This window comes from Callorhinus ursinus, unplaced genomic scaffold (assembly GCF_003265705.2).
Source record: "Callorhinus ursinus isolate GAN/ISIS: 27379988/994484 unplaced genomic scaffold, GSC_fseal_2.0 scaffold19, whole genome shotgun sequence".
NCBI classification, from domain to species: domain Eukaryota; kingdom Metazoa; phylum Chordata; class Mammalia; order Carnivora; family Otariidae; genus Callorhinus; species Callorhinus ursinus.
This window is the reverse complement of record NW_027397081.1, coordinates 17,635,773-17,660,270: the sequence shown is the minus strand read 5'-3', so window position 1 is coordinate 17,660,270 and position 24,498 is coordinate 17,635,773. Positions and strand designations below refer to the sequence as shown.

Below are 24,498 nucleotides of genomic sequence, written 5' to 3'. Positions count from 1 at the left end.
TACCAAGGGACAAAGGCAAAAGTAACAGAAGTAACCGGCACAGTGAGAGTCACAGTTTCCTTCCTGAGAAGTTGGGGAGGGGTAACGACCTTCTTTGGGGAACCAGAAACTCAGCAGAGAATGCTGCATCTCTAACCCCACTCAGTCTGCTCCGGGCCCGTGCTCCACCTGTCGATAGGTTTTCCAAGAAGGTGGTTCCTCTTCCCTCTCCCCACCAACTCCCAAAGTACATCCATCTCTCCGGTGAGAAGCCCAAGATGCCCCTCCTCCACACAGGGAGTGCCCAGGCTGCGGGCGTACCCTGCCCTTCCAGGACCCCAAACTCCTTGACGACCGTGGCTGGCGTTCTCTTCTTGCTTGCCCCAGTGCCCCGGCCCCACTCTGCTCCTTCTCCAGACCTAATGCTCCAAAAGCCCCTCTCCAGACCTAATGCTCCAAAAGCCCCTCTGCCCCTGCACCAAACCTGCTCTGCAAGCCCAGAACATCATCTTTCCTGTCTTCTGACTACTCAGACGTGCATGTGGGCCTAGCAGCTGCTCACCACAACCCATGACAAGCAGGAAGGAAGTCAGGACCTGCTTGCAGACATCTGGGCCCTTGTGGTAGGAGGTGTGGAGGGGGCAGATGGAGCTGAAAAAGAAGATTCCAGAGGGACCACAGAATGGCTCCAAGGCCACAAAGGCAGTAAGAGTTAGCTCTGGGACAATCTGTAAAGATAATGATAATAATAATCGACCAGGTACCTCCGGACAAGGTGAGTAATCTGAGTGTTATTTGCTCCTTGGAAGGCAGGGGGCACACAGCTCTAGCCAGGGGAGGTGTGGCACAGCCAGCAAGCCAGACCCCAGGGCGCAGAGAGCCTCACCTCTCAGAGGCCGAGAGCAAATCGGGCAGCAGGGCCCGCCCAACCCTAGGGGCCCCAAGTCCCAGGCCTGCCCAACCAAGTGCAGTGAGAGGAGCGGGTGCAGAAGGTGGGCAATCTTGTCTCCAGAGCCAAGTCTCTCCAGCACCTCTTCCTTGCTTTTCATCGTGGAGCAAGTTAGGTAAGAGAGGAGCTGTTCCTAACTGCTCCTCTGCCTTGAGAGCATCAGGCAGGGCTAGTATTAACCAGGATGTACCAGTAGTAGCTAGCGTAGTTTAAAAAAAAAAAAAAATTGTTTCTATACCCATTAGTACATAGCTGCTTCCTTGAAACCTGAGAGGGGCCCCTCCTAAGCACCAGTGGCCTGGCCCCTTCCCCAGGGCCTGTCCACCATCCAGCAACTAAAAGGTTAATGCCTGGCCAGGCAGGGTGGCCTTCAGGACCCAGCTCCCTCCAGACTGGCTCTGTTCCGATTGGCCAGTGCCATTCCAGTGGCTAAATATTTTGAATAGAGGCAATCCGAGAAGCCAGTGTTGGGGGGCACCTGGCCAGAGGACCCTGCAGATCTTGTTCCTTTCTGGATGAGCAAAGAACAGCAGCCACCCTTACCTTGGAGCTTCCTGAACATTCTTAGGAGCAGTCATCCTGCCTCTGGAAACGAGCTAGAGCTCACCAGAGTGGGGAAGAGAGCAATCAAATACAACTCTCCAAGCTAAAGCAACCTAACCTTGCAGGCTGCCTGATTCCTGCCCTCTCGCCTCCGCCTCCCCCTCCGCCTCTCTGGGGGCCCAGGGCAATCTCAAATCAATGCTTCCTCCACATCCGACTGCCCGGGGTCTACTGCAGAAACCGAGCCCCAGGCAGGCCAGCCGGGAAAACAAATCCGGAGGCACAGCAGTATCTGCCCCCTTGCCTTGGTGTTCTTCTCTAGGCAGGTACAGGTTGGGGGGGGGGGGGTGTGCACATGCACACACACACACATACACACACACACACACACACACGTGATGCCCACAAAATCAAGCATCTGGCAAGCACTCTGGAATATGTGCATCACACAGCACATGTCCCAGTAAACCCAGGTCACATTTTTGCCACCTATGAGACAGGTAGTTCATCGATTGGCAGATTTTCTTTCTACACATTAGCCTGATGCTCTTTGTCCAGAAATCCTGCCTGGCCAGTACCTGGCCTTCCTGATTATGCACGGTTCCACCCTGAGACCCGTGTTCTGCCAAACTCCCCGGTTAATGGAAAAACAGTCCCTGGCTATGGGTCACACTGCAGAGATGATGACAAGGAGCTCCTTCTCCCAGCCCCCCTGTTAGCACGGTGGACATCCCAGAATTCAGCCCCCTGAAGTCCCGATGGGCGGGATGGCGCCTCCTTACACGCTTGTTGTCCGCGGGGCTGTGGTAGAACTGGGCGATCACCGCTTCACTGCTGTTGCCCACGCTGAAGCTCAATTTCTCAGAAATTCTCTTGAATGATTTTCCATAGTCATAAGACACGTACACCTGGAACAGGGAGGAAGAGAGGACGAAGAAGAGCTGGTGAAAAATGCAGCCGAGAGACCTCTCCCTCTGCCTGCACCTGTCAAGGTCCCGCCCTGGATCCCGAACGATGTTCCTGACAGGTCCTCGGCGTCAGGACGCGACAGATGTGAAGAGATGATGCACCAAGGAGAAGCAGGGCACCTCTCCGTCCGCCCCCCAAGCGTGTGGGGGGCAGGAAGCCCGGGAGCACCACAGCCCCTTGCTGCCCACAATACACAGGCTCCTTTCAGAGGCCGGGACATGTCCTTGCAGGGGGGCTAGGGGGACCCACGGATGGAAACAATGATGACGACCTTCCCACAGCCGGGTTACATCCAGAGGCAGACTGAATATGGTTTTCTGACGGGGACCTGTTTTGCCATCTGCTGAAATGTCCCCAAAAGGTAATCTCATTCTTCAACCCTCTGCTGGGAAGGTCTGTTCCTCCGGCACTGCAGAGGATGAAAAAGGAAACCCTCCCAGGCCTCCACGGAGAAGTCCAAGAAATGAAAAAGAAAAGTGCTCAGTGATTCGATATGCACGGAGGTCGAATGTATAGGTTCGAGACACCCCGGCCCCAGCACTCATCACGCTCGACGATGTTGATGCTACCGCCCCGGCGGGGCAGGGGAAGGGGGCAGTGGCCCAGGAGCCGGGCCTCCTGCTTGCGGGGCTCCGGCCACCCAGTAACCATGGTGGCAAAATGTAAGAGGAACTGTAACTCACGGCATGCTTCCTAGGTGCCAGATACTGTACCACCCTCCTCATGTGAAAGAGCTCAGGGAGCTCTCCCCACAGCCCTGCATGGCAAATGCAGTTACTAAAATCATTTTCCAGATAAGGCAGCAGGGGCTTAGGGGATTAGTTTCTTGCCAGAGTAACAGAGAAGGTAAGTAGCAGCGTGGAAATGTGATCCAGGCTGCCTGCCTCCAAAGCCAGAAATCCCAAAGCCATCACACCTCCGGTAACAGATGGTGGGAGAGAAGCCGCCAGGTATTTTGCACCTAGACTGACTACCTAGGCAATGTGAAATTAACATAATCAGAGGATTAAAAACAAGCCTGATAGGTGAACAGAATATTAATAATAGTTAGGACTGGGGTAAGTTCTATAGGAAAATGACAGGTGAATGCCAAAAAGAATGGGAATGGCTGGATCATCCCAGTAAAGGTACTGCCACCAGTACCCACTGACACAACAGCAAACACATCTGAAGGGTTTGTCAGGAGCCAGGGGCTGTGCTAAGCGCCAGATATGCAAAGACATGGCCTTTACACACATTGTAAACGTACAAATGTTTGTAAGCAATAACCCTTGTAAACAATGAACTACACAAGGCAGGTACAAAGGGAAGCAAGAATACACATGGGGCGTTAATATTTATTAGATGTCAAGGTTAGAAGAGCACAGAGAGAGCCTCTGCCAATATCTGGACCACAGTGGAAGAAGCCCCATTACGAACGCTCATGCTTACAACACACAGCGTATGTCCCCACCTGCCATGCGCACAGCGAGGGGCTGCCATCAAAGCAGCCTCAAAATGCAGCAGGTTGAGAAGTTCCCAGATGATTTGAGTGAGTAAAAAGACAAAGTGGTACCTTCTCACTTCCATTCTCCTGGCCCAGAATAGACACTGAGAGTCCCTGTTAGCCTCAGACACCACATGTACTGAACTAATGGCTTCTCGAAAAGGGAACTCGGCCCCCTCCAGCTCCAATGTCCCCAAAATTGATAATCCACTATGAGTTACCTCCTTATAAGCACAGAGGTGATAATAAGTCGTATTGGGATAGTATTTTTCAGTATACATTATCGCTCTTCATCTTTAAAAATTCTGTGGGTCAGGGGTGCCTGGGTGGCTCAGTCGTTAAGCATCTGCCTTCGGCTCAGGTCATGATCCCAGGGTCCTGGGATCGAGCCCCATGTCGGGTTCTCTGTTCTGCGGGAAGCCTGCTTCTCCCTCTCCCCCTCTCCCTGCTTGTGTTCCCTCTCTCGCTGCATCTCTCTCTGTCAAATAAATCAATAAAATCTTTAAAAAAAAAAAAAATCTGTGGGTCAGCCTCACTTTGCCTCCTTCGGTGTACCTAGAACATCGCACATACTCAGTAAGGATTTCTGGAATTAAACATCATTATAAACCACAGAGTGAGGTAAATGAATGTGTCCCACAAATGAATAAAAGAGAGTGACATGAATGAATCAGTGAGTGAGTGAATGAGGAATTATTTCCACTTAAGAGATGACAAAAACCAAGACTCAGAGAAGTTAATGGTCGTACAGCTGGGAAGTTGACAAAACATAATGGGTTCCCTCCAGTCTCTGGTCCATCTGTCTTTCCACTCTTGCAAGTTACCCTTCTAGGAGGATGCTCTCTGCTACAGACATATGGTGCTCTGTTAAAGGGGGAGATCACACACTGAGTCTGCAGGCTGGACAGCGGAAGGCGGGGGGAAGAAGGGGTAAAACACCAATCTTAACAAAACACAGACCTTTTCTGAGATTCTCAGCCACACCTCTGTCACTTCACACTCAGAGAGACAACAGCCCTCACTACCAAAAAGTTCTTCCTTAATAGGCACCTGTAAACAATCCCCATCTCTTTATGACTTATACTTAATAGAAGTCAAGAGTAAGTATGTAAGGACCCGTCCTACCCCTCAAGACACTTGTAAATGACTCATCAACCTGCCTCCTCTTCTCCAGGTCGAACCATCCCAACATGATATTTTTATCTGTCCTCATAATTCTTATTTCTATTGGATTAAGCTCAACCCTAAGCTCGACAGGGCAAAGACCAAGCTCAGAGCTGTGCAAAGTTATCTGCCCTCCTCCACAACGAAGAGCCCAAAAAAGGCCTCTGCCAGTGCTCAGATAATGCCAAGTGGGCTGACAGCCTCATGGTCTCCACACTGCACCCCCACTGGTGTGCTCTGCTTCAGTTCCCAGGGAGCGCTAGGTTGCTGGCTCACTGCCCACTACGCTCTCCAGGTGAATCTGGGCAAACATCCTATACTCGCTCATCTTTGTGCTCCCGTAGTTTTTTTTCCCTCCGGGCACAGGTTTTGCACTGATCCGTCCTCTCTGACTTCTCTAAGACATGACTCCCTAAAAGGACAGAATAAAACGGGAGGAGTCCCTAAAACTGCCAAAGTTGCTGGTTACATCACTGTCTCACCTATAAAGATGGTCCTTCCATGTGAGTGGTTTTGGATTCTCTCCCTACTTTAAAACAGCATAATAATAATAGTGAGAAGGACAAGGAGCAGGGAGGGAAAAGGCAGAATGGACAGCGGAGGCAGGGAGGAAGGAAAGAAGGGTTGAAATGTACAGAAAATATCTCCTTATCCGGCCCCATTCTGAGTCCTTCACACCAGTGCTTCTCGAACAGTAACAGGCTTACAAGTCACCCGGCACAACATAGGTCAGAATGCAGACTGTGATTCAGGAAGTGTGGAGTAGAACCTGAGATTCTGCCTTTCTAACCACCTCCCAGAAATCACCCCTGGCTGCTGACCCACAGACTACACTTTGGGGAGCAAGGTTTTACAAGCACTATCTCACTGATAGATGAGAAGACCAATAGAAGGTTAATGACTCGGCTCAGGGTCTGACTGCTAACGAACGGCAGAGCCAGGATTCAACCCCAGGCATTCTGATTTCAGAGCCAAAGCTCAGTGAAACACCAGCTCCACGGGCTCCCAAGTTCCACCCTGTTAGCAAGCTAGCCAGTCCTGGGCCTGCTCCCCGGTCCATCCTGCGGGGGCACCAATCATAATGTCACACCACACATCTGGGTGCAAAGGCAGCAAGTCCTACCCTTTCTGAAACCTTCCCTGGTTGATTCTGATCTTCGGGTGGACACGATCTCTGCAGAGCTCCTTGGCCGATGTGGCTGCACCTGAGTACCTCTGCAAACTATGTCAGGAGAGGGCGGAAACAGAGACACGGGGAGGCTCAAGATAAACAATACCTATTGTCTCCTTTCATCAACCAGACTATCAGAGAAAAAGATGGCATTCCTTTTGGAATGCAGCCGCCACTCCTCACGGAATCACACTTGCTACCAGTTCATCGGGACATTATTCTTTTTTTTTTTTTTCTGTTGAAAAGCAAACCTTCCGGGATTCCAGCTCCCAGATCCGTCCCTTTTTAATATGCTGAATATGCATGACTTGGCCATTCTCCAACACACACACAGCTCCTCACTTACACTGGTCCCTTCCCTTCTGGACAGCTGACGGGGCCTTACAAACCGTGCTCCCGCTCTTCTCTCAAGAAAGTCAGGGTTTCTACAACGCCCACACCACCAACTCCAGCCTCCGAGTCATAATTTATTTCTGTGTTAACGTTTCACATCAGAACATCTCCATTTCAGCTGCCAAGTCTTTAATGTAGTCTGTGTGTGGACAGGGGGAAATCTCTGCCACTCCCATTTATTATCTCCGAGCATGGCATTTCCTTCCCATGTAATCTTATTGTGTATTTCATTACAGAACGGTGTATCGCGTCCAGTGTTCAATGGCTTCTCGGTAAGACACACCCAGATATTTAGACAGAGTGAGAATGGGGTTTGGGCAGACAGGCCATATGTGGGGAGACCAACCATCCAGAGGGACCCCCAGCCTGAGGAGGCTCCCAGGATGCAGGCCTTTGAGGGCAAAAACCCAGACGAGTGGGTCCCGTTGGCAACACACCTCACACAGCAGCCACGTGATCAGGTCTCGGGAGCCGCCACTGCGTGACCTCAAGCAGGCCACTTCATGTCTCCAGGCTCCTGTTTGTCCAGCAAAGCCATAATACAACGGTTAAGGTCTTTTACCTGTCTCGTAAAAGAATATTATCTAAACAGAGAATTTTTTAAATGTATAAAAAAGGCTAAGGAGCATTTCTCAACACAATAGGGCCCAGAGAGGTTTCCCATGCTCAGAAGGGGTAGCCATGAAGGGGTGTGCAGACCACGACTGCGCTGAGTATATATACAGGTGCCTAGGGACCTCACGGGACCAACAGCATCCATAGGCTGCCGTCTGTGCTCGCAAACCCTGGTCGCATTTATAAATGGGCCGAAGCCACTGCCCCAAAAAAAGTCCAGCCGTGCTCCAGAGCACAACATCCAAACTGGCTGTCAATGATCATGGCTTCCCACCCGCCCCTGCTCAGCAGCCATCCTGGACAAAAAGCTCTACATTAGGGCCCTTCTACCGCCCTCTCTATCTGTGGCCGTCTCCACTGAACCCACTAGAAAGCAGACACCGGTGCTCCCTCCAGGCACCTACCCAGGAGCACATCCAAGCCGGACAGCAGATACACAGAGAGGGATCTCAGAGACCAGGTCCATACTCAAGAATGCCGAATGAGTCCTTCGGGCTGATGTGACAGTGCTAGGTAATTCACCAGGAGGCTCCCTCTGGCCCAGAGTGCAGAGTGAACAAAGCTCCACACGGTGTTCCTTTGTCCACAGGTTTCACCCCGCCACATCCGTCCCTGACCCCAGGCAGGGGCTGGTCCTCTTCCCACAAGGGGACGTCTGGAGCCGGGGCCACACACATGGGACCCAAGGACCAGTTCTGGCCCTCGTATAGGTTGTACTTGGCCTGCCCAATATTTGTACAAATGATACATGAGCTGCCAACTTGTAAGACTCCACAGTTTTCACATAAAAACCCAGACCTCTGAGCTTCTCTCGGAAATCAGATCTGGCAAGGCCAGGCCCTACACGACAACCAGAACTGAGACCGATGACAACAGCCCCTCCCAAGCACCAAATCCCTCAGCGCCTCACGGACAGAGAGACCAAGGATCAATCACCGCGTTCAAATTAACACACAGGTGAATGCTTCTTGAACCTGCATCTCTCCCCAAGTGGGAAAATGACACATTGGCCCAGAAGGCCACACACTTCAAGGAAAATGGGAGGGACCGTTTTCCTCCCTGGAAGAAAGAGCGTGGTGAACTGGGAGGCAGGCTTCTCCTGCCACTACCCACCTGGTCTCTCACGGGCCTTTGAGTCTGTGACCCTTGGTGTCTCGTCTTCAAAGCACCTAAACTCTTAAACACTATATAGAAAGTCAACCATGAAAATCGAGAATGTGAGCACATAGAAGTCAAGAACCCACCCCACTGGAAGGGGTCCCATCGGGCTCTGGGGAGGACGGGCAGCTCTGCCCGGGATGCGCTTCTGGCATTTTGCGGAGCAGACCCAATGATCGAGATCAAACCCGATCACCTCACAGAAGTAATCACACGTCACATGGATCTCACTGCAAAATGGCCCGCACCACCCTCTGTTCGGCAAACGAGGCATATTTATTATTGTTCAGATCCTCTTCCCTGTTGTAAAATGTATCCCATCCATTCATTCTCCAATTACCCACACTATTTTTTTGCTGGCATGACAACTCTGCCAGATTCCAAGGGGGCAGGTTGGTGGCCTCACAGAGGAGCGCCCAGACCAGCACCAATACTTACATCACTGCTCCTGGGCCTCGCCAGGGCCAGGCTGTCCCGGGCCAAGGCCACGATCACGTTGCTTTTCTCTCCGGCCCAGTGCACCACCATCTGATTGTGGGAATCATTCAGACTAACCTGAAAGAGATCAAAGCGACACGGGAATTAGGACCCACGATGAGTGAGGGCCACGATATTCTAAAGCAAGGCTCTCTCTCCTCCTTTGTCACCCAGAGACAGCTAAGATTCTGAGATCTGGAGCATGGGGACAGGCTGGCCTATTTTCCCCCCAGTGCAGATTCCACAAGACACAACTTCCCCAAGAAGAAATACAAATTCCCTGCTATTTTGGATATAAATGGATTGCAAAGAAATCTTCTCAGGCTCTCTCTGGCAGAACCGGTGACTTTCTTATTCTCATCTTCTGCGTAATCCATCTCTGGTTACTTTCATCCCTAACCCATACATGGGTCATGCACTGCCCTAGGGCCTTGAAACCGAAACACTGACACATCTTCCTCATTCAGAAAGAGTGCACAGGCCAAAAAGACCACACGCTTTCAAACCTCCGTTCAATCTGGTGCCCTGTCTGGCTGACAGGTGACATGGCTCATCCTGAGCGCCTCGCAAGGAGGAACAAGAGAAAAACATCACGGTACAAGTTTTATTTAGTTAGTTTTGAAAGGTCCCAAGTAAGGAAATATTTTCCAGGACTCCCCAGAAATGACCTTAGAATTCTTGCTAACAGTAGTTCCTAGACTTCTGGGTTTTGTAAACCAGTAAGATGAAAATTAATTAGAAAGGCCAACAGAGGATTGGTTGGCCAACTCCATTTTGTCAGGTAAGGACATGAACAAAAAGAGCCACTGTGTCGAGCCGGACTTGCTGTTCTCTGAACCGGTTTCCTCTGCTCCCTGAAGACATAGCAGACTCGTGCCCAGGCTGCCTTGCCATGGGGTGTGGCCTGACACAGAACATGAGGGAACGTGGTCAGGGCCACCGGCCCCAGCCCCTGCCAGCCCTCTGCCTCTTCCCCATCCGCAGGCCCCTTTCAGGACTCCAGACCCCCAGATGACAGTGGAACCACAAGAAGGAAGGAGCCCACGTCTCCAATGAGAAAGCCCTCCACTAGTCAGTAACACTCGCTTTGAACTCCTTACAACTAGGGGATCCATTTATGCCACTGAGCTTCTGGGATCCGTCCATTATGCAGCTAGCCCTCCTGAGCAACATGACCACCATTATCACCGTCAGTTTTTATTTTTATTTTTTTAAAGATTTTATTTATTTATTTATTTGTCAGAGAGAGAGAGCACAAGCAGGGGGAGCAGCAGGCAGAGGGAGAAGCAGGCTCCCCGCTGAGCAAGGAGCCCAATGTGGGACTCGATCCCAGGACCCTGGGATCATGACCTGAGCCAAAGGCAGCTGCATAACCGACTGAGCCACCAGGCGCCCAATCACTGTCATTTTTTAAAGAAAGGACAGTTAAACACCGAAAGCTGAATAAGGATCTATCTCAGAATAAGAACAGTTCTTTTAGACAGTTTTGCTTTATGAAAAACTAACTCCATTCCTTTTATTCTCCCTCTTTTAACCAGACACGGACAGACAGTCCGAGGGCCAGCATCTCAGAAGCCCTGAGCTCACATTGCACCTACTCTGTGTGAAGAGCAAACCAATGACCACGCGAAAAAAAATTCCAAGAGCTGTTGTCAACAGTCAGAATCAGGACAAAGCCCCCCCGCCCCCCAGTTCAGAACACGCACTCTCCCTCTTGCTGAGCAGTGTCTGGGAGAAGCCTCTTCCACCAGCCTCCTCAACCTCGGCTGTCTGGGGCACATGTAGAAGGAAATCAAGCTTCTGGGCTCCAAGGAGCCTCTGCACAATCCCACCTGCATAGCCCCCCACCACCCTCCCTTCTTGGGCTGAGGCAAAGTCCAAGCCTGAGCTGACGGGCCCTCTGAGCTGCCTTCGCACGGAGGTTCTGCAGCAGAAAACCCTCCCCACACCTCCTTTCTCCTTTCTGTTCCTTGTCCCGCCACCGCCCTAACTTTCCCCACCCCCCTCCTCGAGGTGCTCTCAGATGTCACAAGGGAGAAGGCAGACACCAGTGCCACAAACTTGGCAGACAAGATGACAAAGGAGCGAATCCTTAACTACTCTGCTCTGACTCTTGAGCGCCTGTGTTTCATTTGACATCAGGATCCCAATGCTTTTGGAAAATATCTGAAAGGAGACCTCTGTAAAGAAAAAGACCTTTTGGTATTTTTTAGGAAAATACGTCATTCCAAAATGTCCCTTCTTGTTGCCAGAGAGACATCCAGGTGGGCATCAAGAGAGAAGGACGAGTGAAAAATAGAAGTAAGTACATAACGTAACTGAGAATGCTACTGGGGGAAAGCAGCGGGGAGAATCTCCACCAGCAGCTCATGAGGCCTTACTCCAGACCTTCCCGTTCTCCCACCACTCCCCCTCCAGCTCATGCCACTGGGAAGAATCTAGAAGCATCTACAAATCAGAAGCCCAACAGCACAAGCACCCTGGGAATTCAGGCTAAAAGTCTTTGCCCTCCAAAGACATCCTCGCCCTTAGAACCGGAGGGGAATAAATAGCGAACGTAAGCGAACATCAGTACGATAAAGGATTCGGCACCTGGAAGAATCACCCGAGTTCTCAGGGTCTGGCACGAAAGAGCCAACACTTGATTCGGGCAACCTCAGAAGGGTCCCCCTGGCAGGTGACAATCTGAACAGGCTACAGAGCCCCCGGTGACGAGAGTGGGAAAGAGGTCTCAATGCTACGTGCTGAAGTCTTTCTCCTCAGAGGACACGAGATTTATGAGGCCCCTCAGCCAACCCTAACAGAGATGAAGAGGTGAGAGCGGCGCAGAGGACAGACATCAGAACGTCCAAGGGCTCTCTGACAAAGGAAGCCAAAGGCAAGCTTGGTGAAACACCTTTAAAAAAAAAAAAAATAAAGGACTTGATAAATGAGACCCAGTTAACTGGAGATGTCAAAGCAGCAGGGAGGGGCCCAATGCCTCCCCTCAGAAGGCAGAGAAAAATCACATGCCGCCGAAATCTCCACACACAAAAACTGCATCATCAGCAACCCACAGCATCCGGAGGTACCCGAAGCTTCGGCCTGGCTCACCAGCGGGTCGTTAATGCCCCAAAGGTCACCCGGCCTGGGGCTCCCAAACCCAGCTGCCAGAACCACCCCAGACCTACCGATTCAGATCCCTCTCTGACTGGGACCCAGGAATTCCTGTTTTTAAAAGAGACGCTACAGGTGTCCGTAATGCAGCTTATCTGGGGAGCAGTGAATCTAGTCTGTTCCCCTTCCTACTGGCACTACCTGGGATCCAACTGGTGGCAGCCGGAACACTCACTGTTTGGGAGAGAGGCCGTCTTTGGGTATTTGGGGTGGTTGTTAAAACTCCATGATCTGATATATGCCATGATGTGGACAAACCTCAAAAACACCACACTACTGAAAGAAGCCAGACACAAAAGGTCACAATATTGCCTGATCCCATGTACATGAAAGATCCAGAATCAGTAAATCCATACGGATGGAAAGCAGACTGGTGGTTGCCAGGGCCTGGAGGGAAAGGGACCTGGGGAGTTACCATTTCACAGGTAGGGGGTTCTATTTTAGAGTGATGGAACTAGGCAGGGGGGTGATTGTACAACACCGTGAATGGACTACACACGCCACTGCATTGTTCACGTGAAAGCAGTTAATGTTATGTGAATTTCATCTCAATAATTTTTTTTAAAAGCCTGTATCTGTGACCTGTAAAGAACATCATATTTCTGAGGTGCTGATCTAATACCGAGGAGCTCCCACTCTTAAGAAATGCTTCTTTCATTTCATCTTGATCTTTTCTGCTACCAAAATAATGCAGCCCGAATGAGTCATAGAGGAGGCAGGCTGAGGAGTGGGTCTCTGGCCAAAGCAATCCTTCAAAGCGCCATCAGCGGCATCTGCAGAACCACGGCATCCCTGCAGGCCTCCCGGTCCCTGCTTGCTGGTCCCTGATCCCCGGCTGGAGAAATGGCCACAATCTCCGGGCCAGCATCCACTTCCAGCTCCCAACAAATGTCACCACCCCCACACTGAACACACCTCGGTCCAAGCCACCCCCATGCTGCCTCTCAGCCCCCCAGCATGCCCTGGTGTTCCAAAGAGGTTAAATGATTTTCCTCATGATTCAGAGTGAGAATAAGAATCTGCTGCCACCCAAGCACCAAGCTCTGGGTTGTTATAAATAGAAGGGAGGACAAATAAATTGCTTGTTGTATGGAGGTACTGATTGCTCATGCATTCCCTTACTGATGAAGGCACGGAGGCCTACTGGGTGCCAGGCACTCTTTGAGGCTCGTAAATAATTTCTCCCCTTGTCAAGGGTACACAGAGCACTTCTGGGGGAAATCGGTGTTGCGAGTCTGACCGGTGATAAGATATTTACCATAAAACCGTCAAAATCTGTATATACCCAATTGAGGCTTACTCAGGAGGATGGGGTCCTTAATGGAACAGGCCCCACGTCATCCCCATTCATTCCTTCTGCCACTACCTCTTGCAAATTAGTCAAACCCGAAGATCAGGCTGTCCTAGACACCCACAGCCTGTGGTCCTCAACACTCCTACAGAGCTTCTTTCCAGAACATAGGACAAGGACAAACAAGGCAGTCTGGTTCACTCCTCTGCCTCGCTAGCAGGGAAATACGAAGAAGAATTTTTAAAATTCTGCAACGAAGTATAAAACAAATACCACATCCTTCAATTTCGAGGACAGAGGCAGCTGCTGAATCGCCTGAACATCAGGACAGGCCTCAGGAAACCAAAGACAGACTTCCGAGGTCCAAGAATAACAAGGTTTTCTCAGACCATCCATTTGCACGACCTAAATGCTAGGTATGCAAACGGCCCCTCCATGTCCCCATTCAGGACGGTGTCCTCACTATATTTAGCAGGCTCATTACCCTCCCTGGGTGCTCCACCTCTGAAGGAGAGCTGGAATCTAGTTTAAGAACTCCCTGCAGACAGCCCCTGCTCAGGGAGTGTCTGCTCAAGCATTTGACTTGGGTTTGCTCAAGATGCTTCACCCACAGAACTCATTAACTACTCTGCTGAGAAATTCAGGCTGCCCATTTTACAGATGAGCCAATAAAGAGAGAATGACCATGGATGATAAAACTGAGCATTTCACCACCATCTCCCTTAACTGTAGTCATGAGCTCTCTTTAGAAGACAGGTAGGTATGTAGGTAGGTAGATGTCTTTTGCTTTCTCTCCACCAAAAGGGTGAGAATCATATTTTCACTGACTTACAATACCAGTTCAGAGAGATTTACCTTTATTTCTGATCGATCCTTGGCAAGGAGAATCTAGCCACCACTGACCTCTATATGTGGCACCCCCCTCCTGAGGAACCCCACCTTGTCACTTAGCAAATAGCAGCTTTGCTAATTCTGGGAGGTCTCCCTATTAAAAAGAACCTGTGAACAATCTCTGTCATGAAAATAATCACCCCTTAATTTACCAGTTGGTAAGTAAGCAAAAGAAGAAAACATCGGACCAGAAGGAACCTCAGAGAACATCTAAATCAACTTCCACATTTTGCAGAGGGGGTTAAGCCCACAGAAAGAGTCAGAGATGCTGTTCCACACGACCCCAGAGCAGGGCACACAGGCGGAGGCTACAGCAAGCCCCAAACTGGGCTTTGTTAATCGGCTGCTGATCACCTGAGCCAGGGTTAGCCTGAAATGAGGATTCACCCATGAATCCAAGCCACTTCCAAGAGCTCTGCAGGATGGCTTCACAACACCCACTTTCTCTGTCCTTCCTCTTTGGGTCTGTAGTTTCACCATAAATAGCCCCCAACCTCATCCATTCATAAATATTTATTGAGCACTTACTCTGCAGCAGACACTATGCTGGGTGTCAGGAAACAGGATTTCTGGGGGCAGGGGAATAACTTCATGTGGGGGAGAGGGTGTGACTGCCCCAAATACTGGAGACATGACCTACAGCAGGTACCACAGGATGAGGGGAGAGGAATTAGGTGAAATGGGATGGAGGAGAAAGATCCGGACCCAGGCAAGAGCAGAGCAAAAGCCAGGAACAGGAGAGACGTGGGGACTGTCAGATTTGAAAAGCTACAAGAAAATTAGTGTAGCCAGGAAAGCCAAGGGGACGGTAAAATTATAGATCATCTCTAGGTTTTCAAGGGGGAAAAGAGAGTTCACAGCAAACAGGCTGAGAGCAAAGCTTTCACTGGAATATTTACAAGAGGCACATATACCACAGGATGAGTCAGAGGCCTGGGTTTGAGTCTTGGTCTCTACGACTCATTAGTTGCAAAACCTTTGGTACATCACTACACCTTTTTGGATCCTCAAAATACCTATCTGTGAAAAGAGAAGGAGGATAATTCTTATCTTCCTGATTTTATGGGACTGTGAGAAGCATCCAATGAGAGTTTATCTGTGAATATATTTCATAAACTTCAAAATGCTGAAACATCACTTCCTTTTGTTGTTGGTCTATTATTTATACCAAAAGAAGCCATTCTTCACAAAATGGCTCCGTATAAAAAATTAACGTCAGTATCACCAGGGCTGGAACCCAGAGGCCTAAGGGGTTCCTGAGGCTCTGGCATACAGGTGGCACTGATTTCTAGCACTTTCCTTGCCCCAAAGGAACACATTTAAAGGCTGCATCGAGCCCTCACCTTCCCAGTGGCTTCCTTACCACACTGAGGGAAGCTAATGGAGAGCAGAACACATCCCACCCAACAGCACGGCTGATTCCCCAGTAATGCGAGATGCCCTCTAAGCTGCAGGAGGGCAAGGCGCCCGCTGGAAGCTCCCACCCCACCCTACCCCCCACACCTCTCTGTTAGCTCAACACCCTCCCCCCCCAGCTCAGAGCAGACAGGACTTTCACCCCATCTGAGTCCATCTCTCCTTCATCTGTCTCCTCTGAAGATTCATGGCCTTGTTTCTCCAAGAGCCCTTCCATCACCACCAGCAGCCAGACGCCTTGCCCAATCCAGCGAGCCTCGTGCACAGCGAACTGCAGGATTTTTTTTTAAGCTTCTCAGTGAGAGAACTTCAGGGGACTAAATACATGCAGAGGAGGCAAGGCCCAGGGGCCCGGTCTCCCATTACACAAAGAACGGTTTCAAACACTTCAAGTCTCCCCAAACACTCGCACAGTTTCCCAGGCCACTTGCCCACCTCCGCTCTGTCCCCATGCCCTGCCGTCAGCCGGTTCTTCTGTGGGGATCCTTGGGCAGGCCAGCACTGGCCTTTCTTCCCAGGTCCCCAGGCCAACCCACATGGAACCACTGTCTAAGCATGCATCCCCTGGGCTAACGAGAAACAGGGTCCTCTACCATCTGGACCCCGACCCCATCCACGGCCCATCTCATAGGCCCCCACTTGAGTGTCCACAGGGACAGCCTCCAAAGTAGTCTTTGACCCAAGGCTGCTTTGAACCCCAGCCCTCCAAGCTCAATGAGATCATCCCGGCTTTTCCCAATTTCTTCTGGACATAGAGGTTTCCTAGGAGTTCAAAACAGAGTAAAATGCATTTCACCCCAGTACCAACTGGCGTCTTAAATTCCCAATTCAAGACCCACTCAATGGCTCAAACCCACGTCTATTTAATGTAAGAATCACCCTAATCCCTTCCCCACTTCGATCCATAGTTATTCGGGGGGAAAAGAATTTCTACTGAACAGGTTAGTCTCTTTTCTAAGTAAGAGAAGTAATATTACTCACTTTCTTCATTTAAAAAACCAAAAAGGGGGGATGGGGAGAATAATACACAGCATGTTGGCCCCCACGCGGCCCAAAACGCCTATGATATAAGTACATCTTTTTATTGCCCTTGTCTGCCACTCAGATTTGGGACATAATCACATCAGCCTGCCTTTCTGAGAATTCGTAGCCGGGTTTTTAATCTAATTCAGGGGACTGGAGATAAATCATCGTGAAGGGTCCCGATTTTCCGAGCCAAGAGCTTGCAGCGGCATGCTAACTTACGGGGCCGGCCGGGAGGGGAGGGGGGGCCATGCAGTGATGAAGACCACACGTCCCGCGCTGTTTGTCTTCATGCCAGCCTGCAGGGTCGCAGGGATGAAAGACAGACCCAGCGCCGCTGAGGTAAGTCAATAAGCACACAGGAAGCGGAGGGCAAGGGCGGGGAAGAGATGGCTCTGCTGTTGAGGCACTGTTTACGTCTTTCACTGCTCAACAGCCATGCGGGGTCTGCACACCATGCCGGCAAAGCCTGGGCCAAGGGAGCTGTGTGTGCCAGGCCACCTCAAAAGCGAAGGCACAGGGGCGCCCATGGGTGGCTCAGTCGGCGAAGCGTCTGCTTTGGCTCAGGTCATGATCCCCGGGTCCCGGGATCGAGCCCCGCATTGGGCTCCCTTGCACACTCTCTCTCCCTGTCGAATACATAAATAAAACCTTAAAAAAAAAAAAAAAAAAAAGCGAAGGCACAGAGGTCAGCTTTCATCACCCAAGGATGGAAGGAGGCAACGGTGCAGAGGTCCCTCCCACCCCAACCAAATGAACCGAACCCACTGCATCCTCCGCGGCCACTGATGTGTTCCAACCTACCTAGGAGAGGCCACTGTTTTCCAGACACCCAACCTAACGGTCCACAGCCACCGACACCTGGCTTCAGACTACGGCCCTCAAGACTTGCTTTGCCCCCGCTATTTGCGCATTTGAGAACAAATGCAGGCCTTTGCTGGAAATACACTGTCTCTCCCGCACGAAGCAGAGGTTGCCCGGCACGGGAAAAAGCAGGCCTCCCGCCACCCGTTAAAGCTATGCCTTCCAACATGGTAGCCAAGGGCCACATGGGGCCATTTCAACTTAAATTTAAATTCATTAAAATGAAGGGAAAGAAAATAAATGGAATTCTTCGGTCATACCAGCCACATGTCAAGTCTTCCACTGCCATGTCTGCTAGTCGGCACGCGGGCCACGCAGATACAGAGCATGTCCGGCACTGAAGAAAGAGGTGTCAAAGAGCTGTGTTAGCAGATCCGCCGTGAGCCCAGGGAGACAGGGTCTTCCCGCTCTTGGCGGCAGCAGTGACACAACCATGGAGGTCACCATTCTTATTAACAGTGACCCAGTGGGTAACAGAATTTTGTGCTTATTTTGAACTCCCCACCGCGGTCCTGACTGTTATGAAGCGCTATTTTTATGGGACCCACCCCAAAATGCACAGAGCATTCCTCATGTGATAATTAAAAAACTGGGGGTCTCACAATGAGGTAGGAAACAACCCAAATCTTGATGCCAATCAGCCACCGACCCTGCCTCCTCTGATTTATAGCATTATCGGCCACTTCAGTGCTAGAAGGCTGCCCATGCCACTTCTTCAAAGGCCCTAGGTCCACAGGTCAATAAACCAATAAATTAGGTCGAAATTAACTGGGGCTCATTTTAAACTGAGGGAAATTGATTTTTGCATCTACGTGGCTGGACTGAACATGCCTTGTGCCAATGGATTTGGGTGTACCTAGAGAATACGTAGGAAGGTTCTGTGCTCAACAAAGAAAATGCCTTACCCCTAGCAGCCCAGACCACTTCTGAAGAAACACTAATCCTCAAATATTCAAACCAAAATGTAGCCAGCTCTCCTTTCCTTTGCATCACAACTAAATCTTAAAAAAATGCAAGTTAGCGTAATACCTCAGCTTGAATCTATTTCTGTGCAGTGAACTCTCAATTATCCATATCTGAATTATTGTCGAAAATTCTAAACACCAAACTGGCTTTCCCTGAACACATTTATGCCAGCCATTCCACAGATCAGCTACTCGAAGAATGCAAGCTCATTTTAATATTCACCTAAGCAAAATTTAATCAGGAAGGTAAACTGGCGCTTTAATAAAAAGTCTAAATAGAGGTGCCTGGGTGGCTCAGTCGTTAAGCATCTGCCTTCGGCTCAGGTCGTAATCCCAGGGTCCTAGGATCGAGCCCCGCCTCGGGCTCCCTGCTCTGCAGGAAGCCTGCTTCTCCCTCTCCCACTCCCCCTGCTTGTGTTCCCTCTCTCGCTGTGTCTCTCTGTCAAATAAATAAAATCTTTAAAAAAAAAAAAAAAAAGACTAAATAAATATGCAGCAAAGGCAAATAGGTTACTTTTTGGATTAACCTCCCCTCCAGATTATTAGAATTGTTCCTGTCTGTCTGCTACAGTGGACAGGACAGGGCTGGCTCCATCTATCTCTGGCTCTGGGATTAAACAATGACAACACAAAAATGGCTGTCATCTCTAAGGAGGTACAGACCAAAATTACGACAATGAAATGACCCAATGACATCCGCCTTTGGCTTTGGGATATTAGTTGCGGTTAGGATCTGCCTCCTGGATCCCAGGTCTCAAAGCAATCGACTACACATACCACTAACTTTATTTTACAGAATATAAAGAAAACATCCTCAAAAGGAACACAAGGTCTTGACCACCACCAAGATCCGTGCTCTCTAGGTTCTGACATTCGCACAGACCTGAGCTCTTCATCTCTAGGGAACTGCTCTCCAGCAGCCTGCCTGGGAACCAGGGCTACAAGGCGGCTTTCCTGGTCTGCAGGAACCCTCAGATGAGCATGAGTTTTTTTTTTTTCCCCGGGCCTGGAGGAAAAGTAACAACCTATCCTACACTATGACACCTCACATAACTCCCTACCCTTTGACAATCAAATGCCATAAATACATGGTGGAGCCAAAGTTAACCTCATTATTCATGCTTTCAGGGCCTATGGATCACAGAAAGCCACTGATATTACAAATTCCAAATTTCCTGTACCTCTGTGCCACACACGCATAGAATGTTTCTGGAAAGACATACAGAAAAACAGAGGACAGTGGTTGCCAACTGAGAAGAGGCAGCACATAAACGGGACGCGAGAGGGAGGGAAATTTACTTCTCACCATATTCTTTTCCTCCCATTCCTTCCACCTCTCACAGCCTCTGCCCACCATGCGCCAAGATGTACAAGCTCTTGACGAACTAAATGGTAGCCGGAGACTGAGCAAAGAGCCCCACGTAGTAAGAAGAGACGCCAAGTGGAACCAGGAAGTTTTTTAAGGTCACGACCTTTACCGAGCCAACCCAACACACCTGGCAACTCGTCACCTACATGGAAGCCAATGTGAAACAGCAACTGCTTTGCCTTCTCATCTTCTGGAAGCAAACAGGTCAAGCATCCTAACTTCAGAATCAACCAGCCAATTCTTTCTCAAGCAAGTGTATCATGCAAGAATTTACTCTAAAGAGATCTAAAGCTACACAGTATTCCACCCCCAAAGGAGGCTCTTTGTCCCAGGGCCTTGTGCTGTAACAGACACTTTATTTTCAGTCTCAGTTCAGGACACTGAATACTCCCTGGCCTCTAAAAAGCAGGAATTATGAAGAGAGAGAGCTCACTGGAAGGAAAATAAACCTGTAAATCCTGTTAGGCTTTGCGCTTCATTCCAAAGGATTTTTCCCCAAAACAATACCATTAGCAATACCATGATGGCCCTAAAAGGGAGGATTCTGTACAATAGAATCCCAGTTCTTTATTCAAAATAACCCCCAGGACAGCACAGCAAAATCAGGATTCCACGATCCTCACCACCGAGAGAGCCAACTCATTTTCACTCTTTGTCTGTGGGCTCGCCGTGATCCTCCTTATAAATACCTTTTCTGTAATTTGGATGTGCTTCCTACCCTCCAGGCTTCTCTTCTTCCAAGTGGGCAGTCGGTCCACAAATATTCATTAAGGGCCTCCCAAGTGCCAGTCACAGAGAAGAGAAAGGCTTGATCCATGCCCTCAAGGTGCAAACAGGGAGATGAGACAAACAAGCAATTATAACACAAGGCTGTTAGTGCTGCAACCAAGCTCAAAAGAACTCTTCCCACTGGAGCCTGGGAACCCCAGGAGATGTTCCTTGGATGCTGAAGAAGAGAACAGAGGTTCTGCAAGCACAAGACAGGAGTGGGGAAGACCATCTCTGGCAGAAGAAAAGCAAGCATGATGATACAGAGGCATGGAGTGAACACAAACTCAGGAAGAAACTCGGTGTGGCAAGAACTATGGGATCCCCCTTCTTGGACTTGGCCCCTTTTAGAAGGGGCTCAACTTCTAAACTCTGAACTTGGGCAGAAAAGTTCTAATATCTGATAGCAACTTGTTTTCCCCACTAATACCAGACTTTGTTATTACAAACATGTCTGTACGGAATCATGGCAGAAACCAGTCTCCCACGTTAGAGAACATGAGGAGGACTATGATCACAAGAACCGTGCCTAGTTTACTGCATAGGTTAGTGGAACCAAAGAAAAAGAACCGACCGACATGCCAACACAGGGCTCCTTAGCTGCAGTTGGTATCTCCCTGCAAAAGCCCTCCTGGCTCCTCTTGCAAGTTGGTGGTCTTAATGGCACCCCTCCAGCCTCTTTGGTCAGGCAGCCTCAGCTTCCAGCCCTAATCTGTGTTGCCAGGCAGCCTCTTAACCTCACTCAGAGGTCAGAGGGCAAGAAGCTGCAGAGTGTCTGAGCCCACTGACCTTAGCCCTCCATCTCCGGTGCCTTCCTGTATCACAAACCTCTAACACCCCACTGTAGAGCTACAGCTGCTTTATTGTGTCCACGTGTATTTGCTCCTGTCCAGCACATGTCTGTATCTCCATCTGTTTTATCTACTCCTTACGTTGTAAACTTTCCGAAAGGGATGAAAAATTCCCCACCCTCCCTCCTTTGCACGCCCATCTCTATTCAGAACCCCACTCCCTTCAAGCGGTACTGTGTGAGAACAGTGCAATTCCTTAAGTTTTAAAAGTTAAAAGGGAGGGGGGATGAAATGGAACTTGGCTTAGAGCTAGAAGCAGAATGGCCCATATAATTTATAGTCTGCACCCTGACACTTGAGAGTGAAGACAGTGCTCTCATAAGCAGCAGGGACAACTTATAAACTAGGTCTGGCCCAGGGAAAACAGAGGCAAATGGTCACCCTTGTTAGAAAGGTCATTCCAAATAGAAGAGTTATTCCAGAGCTCCAAGAGGGGCACACCAAACACCTTCAGTCCCTGACTCTTGTGCCTGAACCTAAAGGGGTTGCATCAGATACGCCTGTGGCAGAAAGCCCAGGACCAGGAAGTTCTTCCTTCCTTCTAACTCAGATCCTTAAAGATTCAAGTTGATCCCTCTTTTATTAACCTCAGGGCCTCAGAGAAAACACTGCCCTGGGCCTTCACCCTTGGTAGGAATTCCTCATTATGAGTTCGACTGCTAGCTCTCTATCCTTCAACTGAACCAAATTCAATCTGGCTGGCTCAGAAATAGAAAAGCCAAGGGTTTGGGAGTCGTTCCCAATGAGAACACAGTTCATCTTTAACTTGCCCCACATCCCCAGGAGCCCTCACAAGCCAAACCCAAGGAAGAAATGGTACCTGTATGCATACTGTTGAGACTAGGATGCTCTGCCCCTAGCCAAAACTACCCCTGCAGGGGACCTGAGCTCCGGGAAGAATGGACTCCCATCCCTCCCCACTCCCAGCGCCCCCCCCCCCCCCCCCCCCCCCGCCCCCCCCCCCCCCCACCGAGAGCTGACTCAAGCCCACTGCAGAGCTGGGTGGCCGGGAAGACTCCATGAACAAAGCAGTCCCTCTTTTTCCCTCCCCTACTCAACATCAGGATGCTGCTATCCCAGTTGAGAGCAAGGACCTTGCTGTCTTCTTTTCCACATACGAAAAGAAGTCTCTGATGGGGGTGGAGAGGGGAAGAAGGTCGGGACCCACACACAAACAGAGCAGGCAGGCTCTAGCAGCCTTTGCCCACAGCAGTTACCTGCCCCTCAGCACACGCTCTTTCCCAGGGCCTGGTAGTAGATGGAAATCAAGTGCTCCTGCCCACTTGCCACCAAACCCTACCCACTAATTTATAGCCATTTATTTTTTATTTTAGAGAAGAATTATTTAGGGAGCATTGTATAAAGAGAGGGCAACTATTTGATCACCCAAAGGTCACTGAGATAATGCCCACAAAAACTAAACAGCAGACAACCCTGCCCCACGTGACCTTGGGCTAGTCACTTCGCCTTTCCCGGCTTGCGTTTTTTTCGTCAACAAAATGGTACAATCAGTGAAATGGTTTATAAGGTTCTTTCTGGCTCCAAGAGTTGAATATTTAAATCTGTATATTTCCTGAAGAAAGGGCTAAAGAAAATCAGTGGAGAGAGGCAGAATTCAGACTAACCTTTTAACTTCTGCTTTGACTGGTAACATTTGATTCTAGAAACTGTGCAAATTACCATCTCCTCTGGTCCCACTTTTGCTTTCCCACTGACCTTCTAGTTTTGCTGATGTCAATCTTAACCACAGGGATCAGAGTCTCATGAGGCAATAACCCGGTCAAATTAATTTTGCCAATGCTGATACTAACCCACAAACTGGGTCTACTATTCCTAGCAGTAAGTCTGGCCATAAAAGTGAAATTCGTGTTACTTATGATCTAATAAGCCCATTGCCTGGACAGAAATAAACCATTTACTGAATAACAATGCCCACCAAATTCTTGCAGTCTTTCAAATCCCTAAGTGCCATGAGTTAATATTCTTGTCCAAAAATAAAGTCAGTATCTCAAAGGGGAAGGAGGAATGGATAGACCCCCCCCAACAAACAACAAAATCCAGCCCTTACACACACACACACGCACCTCTTGCTCTGACCAGACCAAGATAGTCCCGCTTTCAGGTTTGCCCACCTTAACTGTGGTTAAAAATGGTAAAGTATGTAGTCCCCCTCCCTTTACTGCTTTGGGTAAGTATAATGCAGGGTGCCCGCCTCCACTGCCAACTGACGGTACACTAAAGAAACCCCGTTTTTCATCCACATGTAAAATGAAGCTGCACCCCTCCTCTACCTGCTGGAAACTACACGGGTGTGCACACACCCTGAGGAAATGGGCACTGAACCCCGCGAGTTACCTGGAAGGCGTTTGCTAAAATCGACAGAAAGGAGGAAGGATCGATGCAATTCAAGTGCGGACGGTCACACTCATGGGGGGGGGGGGGACAAACGCAAGTCGGAAGTCCCCAGCGGTGCCTGCACCTGGGAGGCGACCGCATAGGATGGATGCGGGGCTGAGGAAGTGCGGGGAAAGGAAAGAGCTGGGGGAAGGCGGGTGGCCGGCCGCTCACCTGTCCGTACACCTTGATGGGCTCCGGCTGCAGGGCAGCGCTCCGTCTCCTCCGGAGCGGCTTCTCGTCCGCCCCCCGGGGCCCCCCGCGCGCCCACAGCCGCAGCTCGCGCGGCTCGCCCTGCACCACGCGGAAGCCCCGGTCCTGGGGCAGGGGCGCGCGGCCGCCGTGCAGCGTCTGCGTCCACACCTCGCACAGAGCCCCGGGCGGCAGCAGTGCGACCAGGGTGAATAGGAAGGGGAGTCGCGACTCCCTCCTGCTGCTCCGTGTCGCCATGTTCGGGCGAACACTGCCGCAGGTGGCGCCGCCGCCAGGAGAGAATGTGCAGCGCGAGGCCGGGACGGTGGCTGGGCCGGGGCCGCGCGCGCCGCTCCCGGGGCTCCAGGCCGCCCGCGCCGCTCGGGGCCGCCCCGCTGCGCCCGCCGCCGCCGC

General features: G+C 50.3%; 1 protein-coding gene across 2 annotated transcripts in view; it reads right to left on the bottom strand.

The window, feature by feature from the left end:
• Nucleotides 1–24,458, bottom strand: part of SORL1 (sortilin related receptor 1) — a 163,726-nt gene extending 139,268 nt beyond the window's left edge. For both annotated transcript variants that reach the window (XM_025893456.2, XM_025893457.2), the window contains exons 1-3: nt 24,067–24,458; nt 8,866–8,982; nt 2,254–2,379 (exon numbers count right to left, since the gene is read on the bottom strand). In XM_025893456.2, the coding sequence (XP_025749241.1) occupies nt 2,254–2,379; nt 8,866–8,982; nt 24,067–24,342 (519 nt within the window). In that variant the 5' untranslated portion in view covers nt 24,343–24,458. The remainder of the gene's footprint in view (nt 1–2,253; nt 2,380–8,865; nt 8,983–24,066) is intronic.
• Nucleotides 24,459–24,498: the final 40 nt, after the last annotated feature.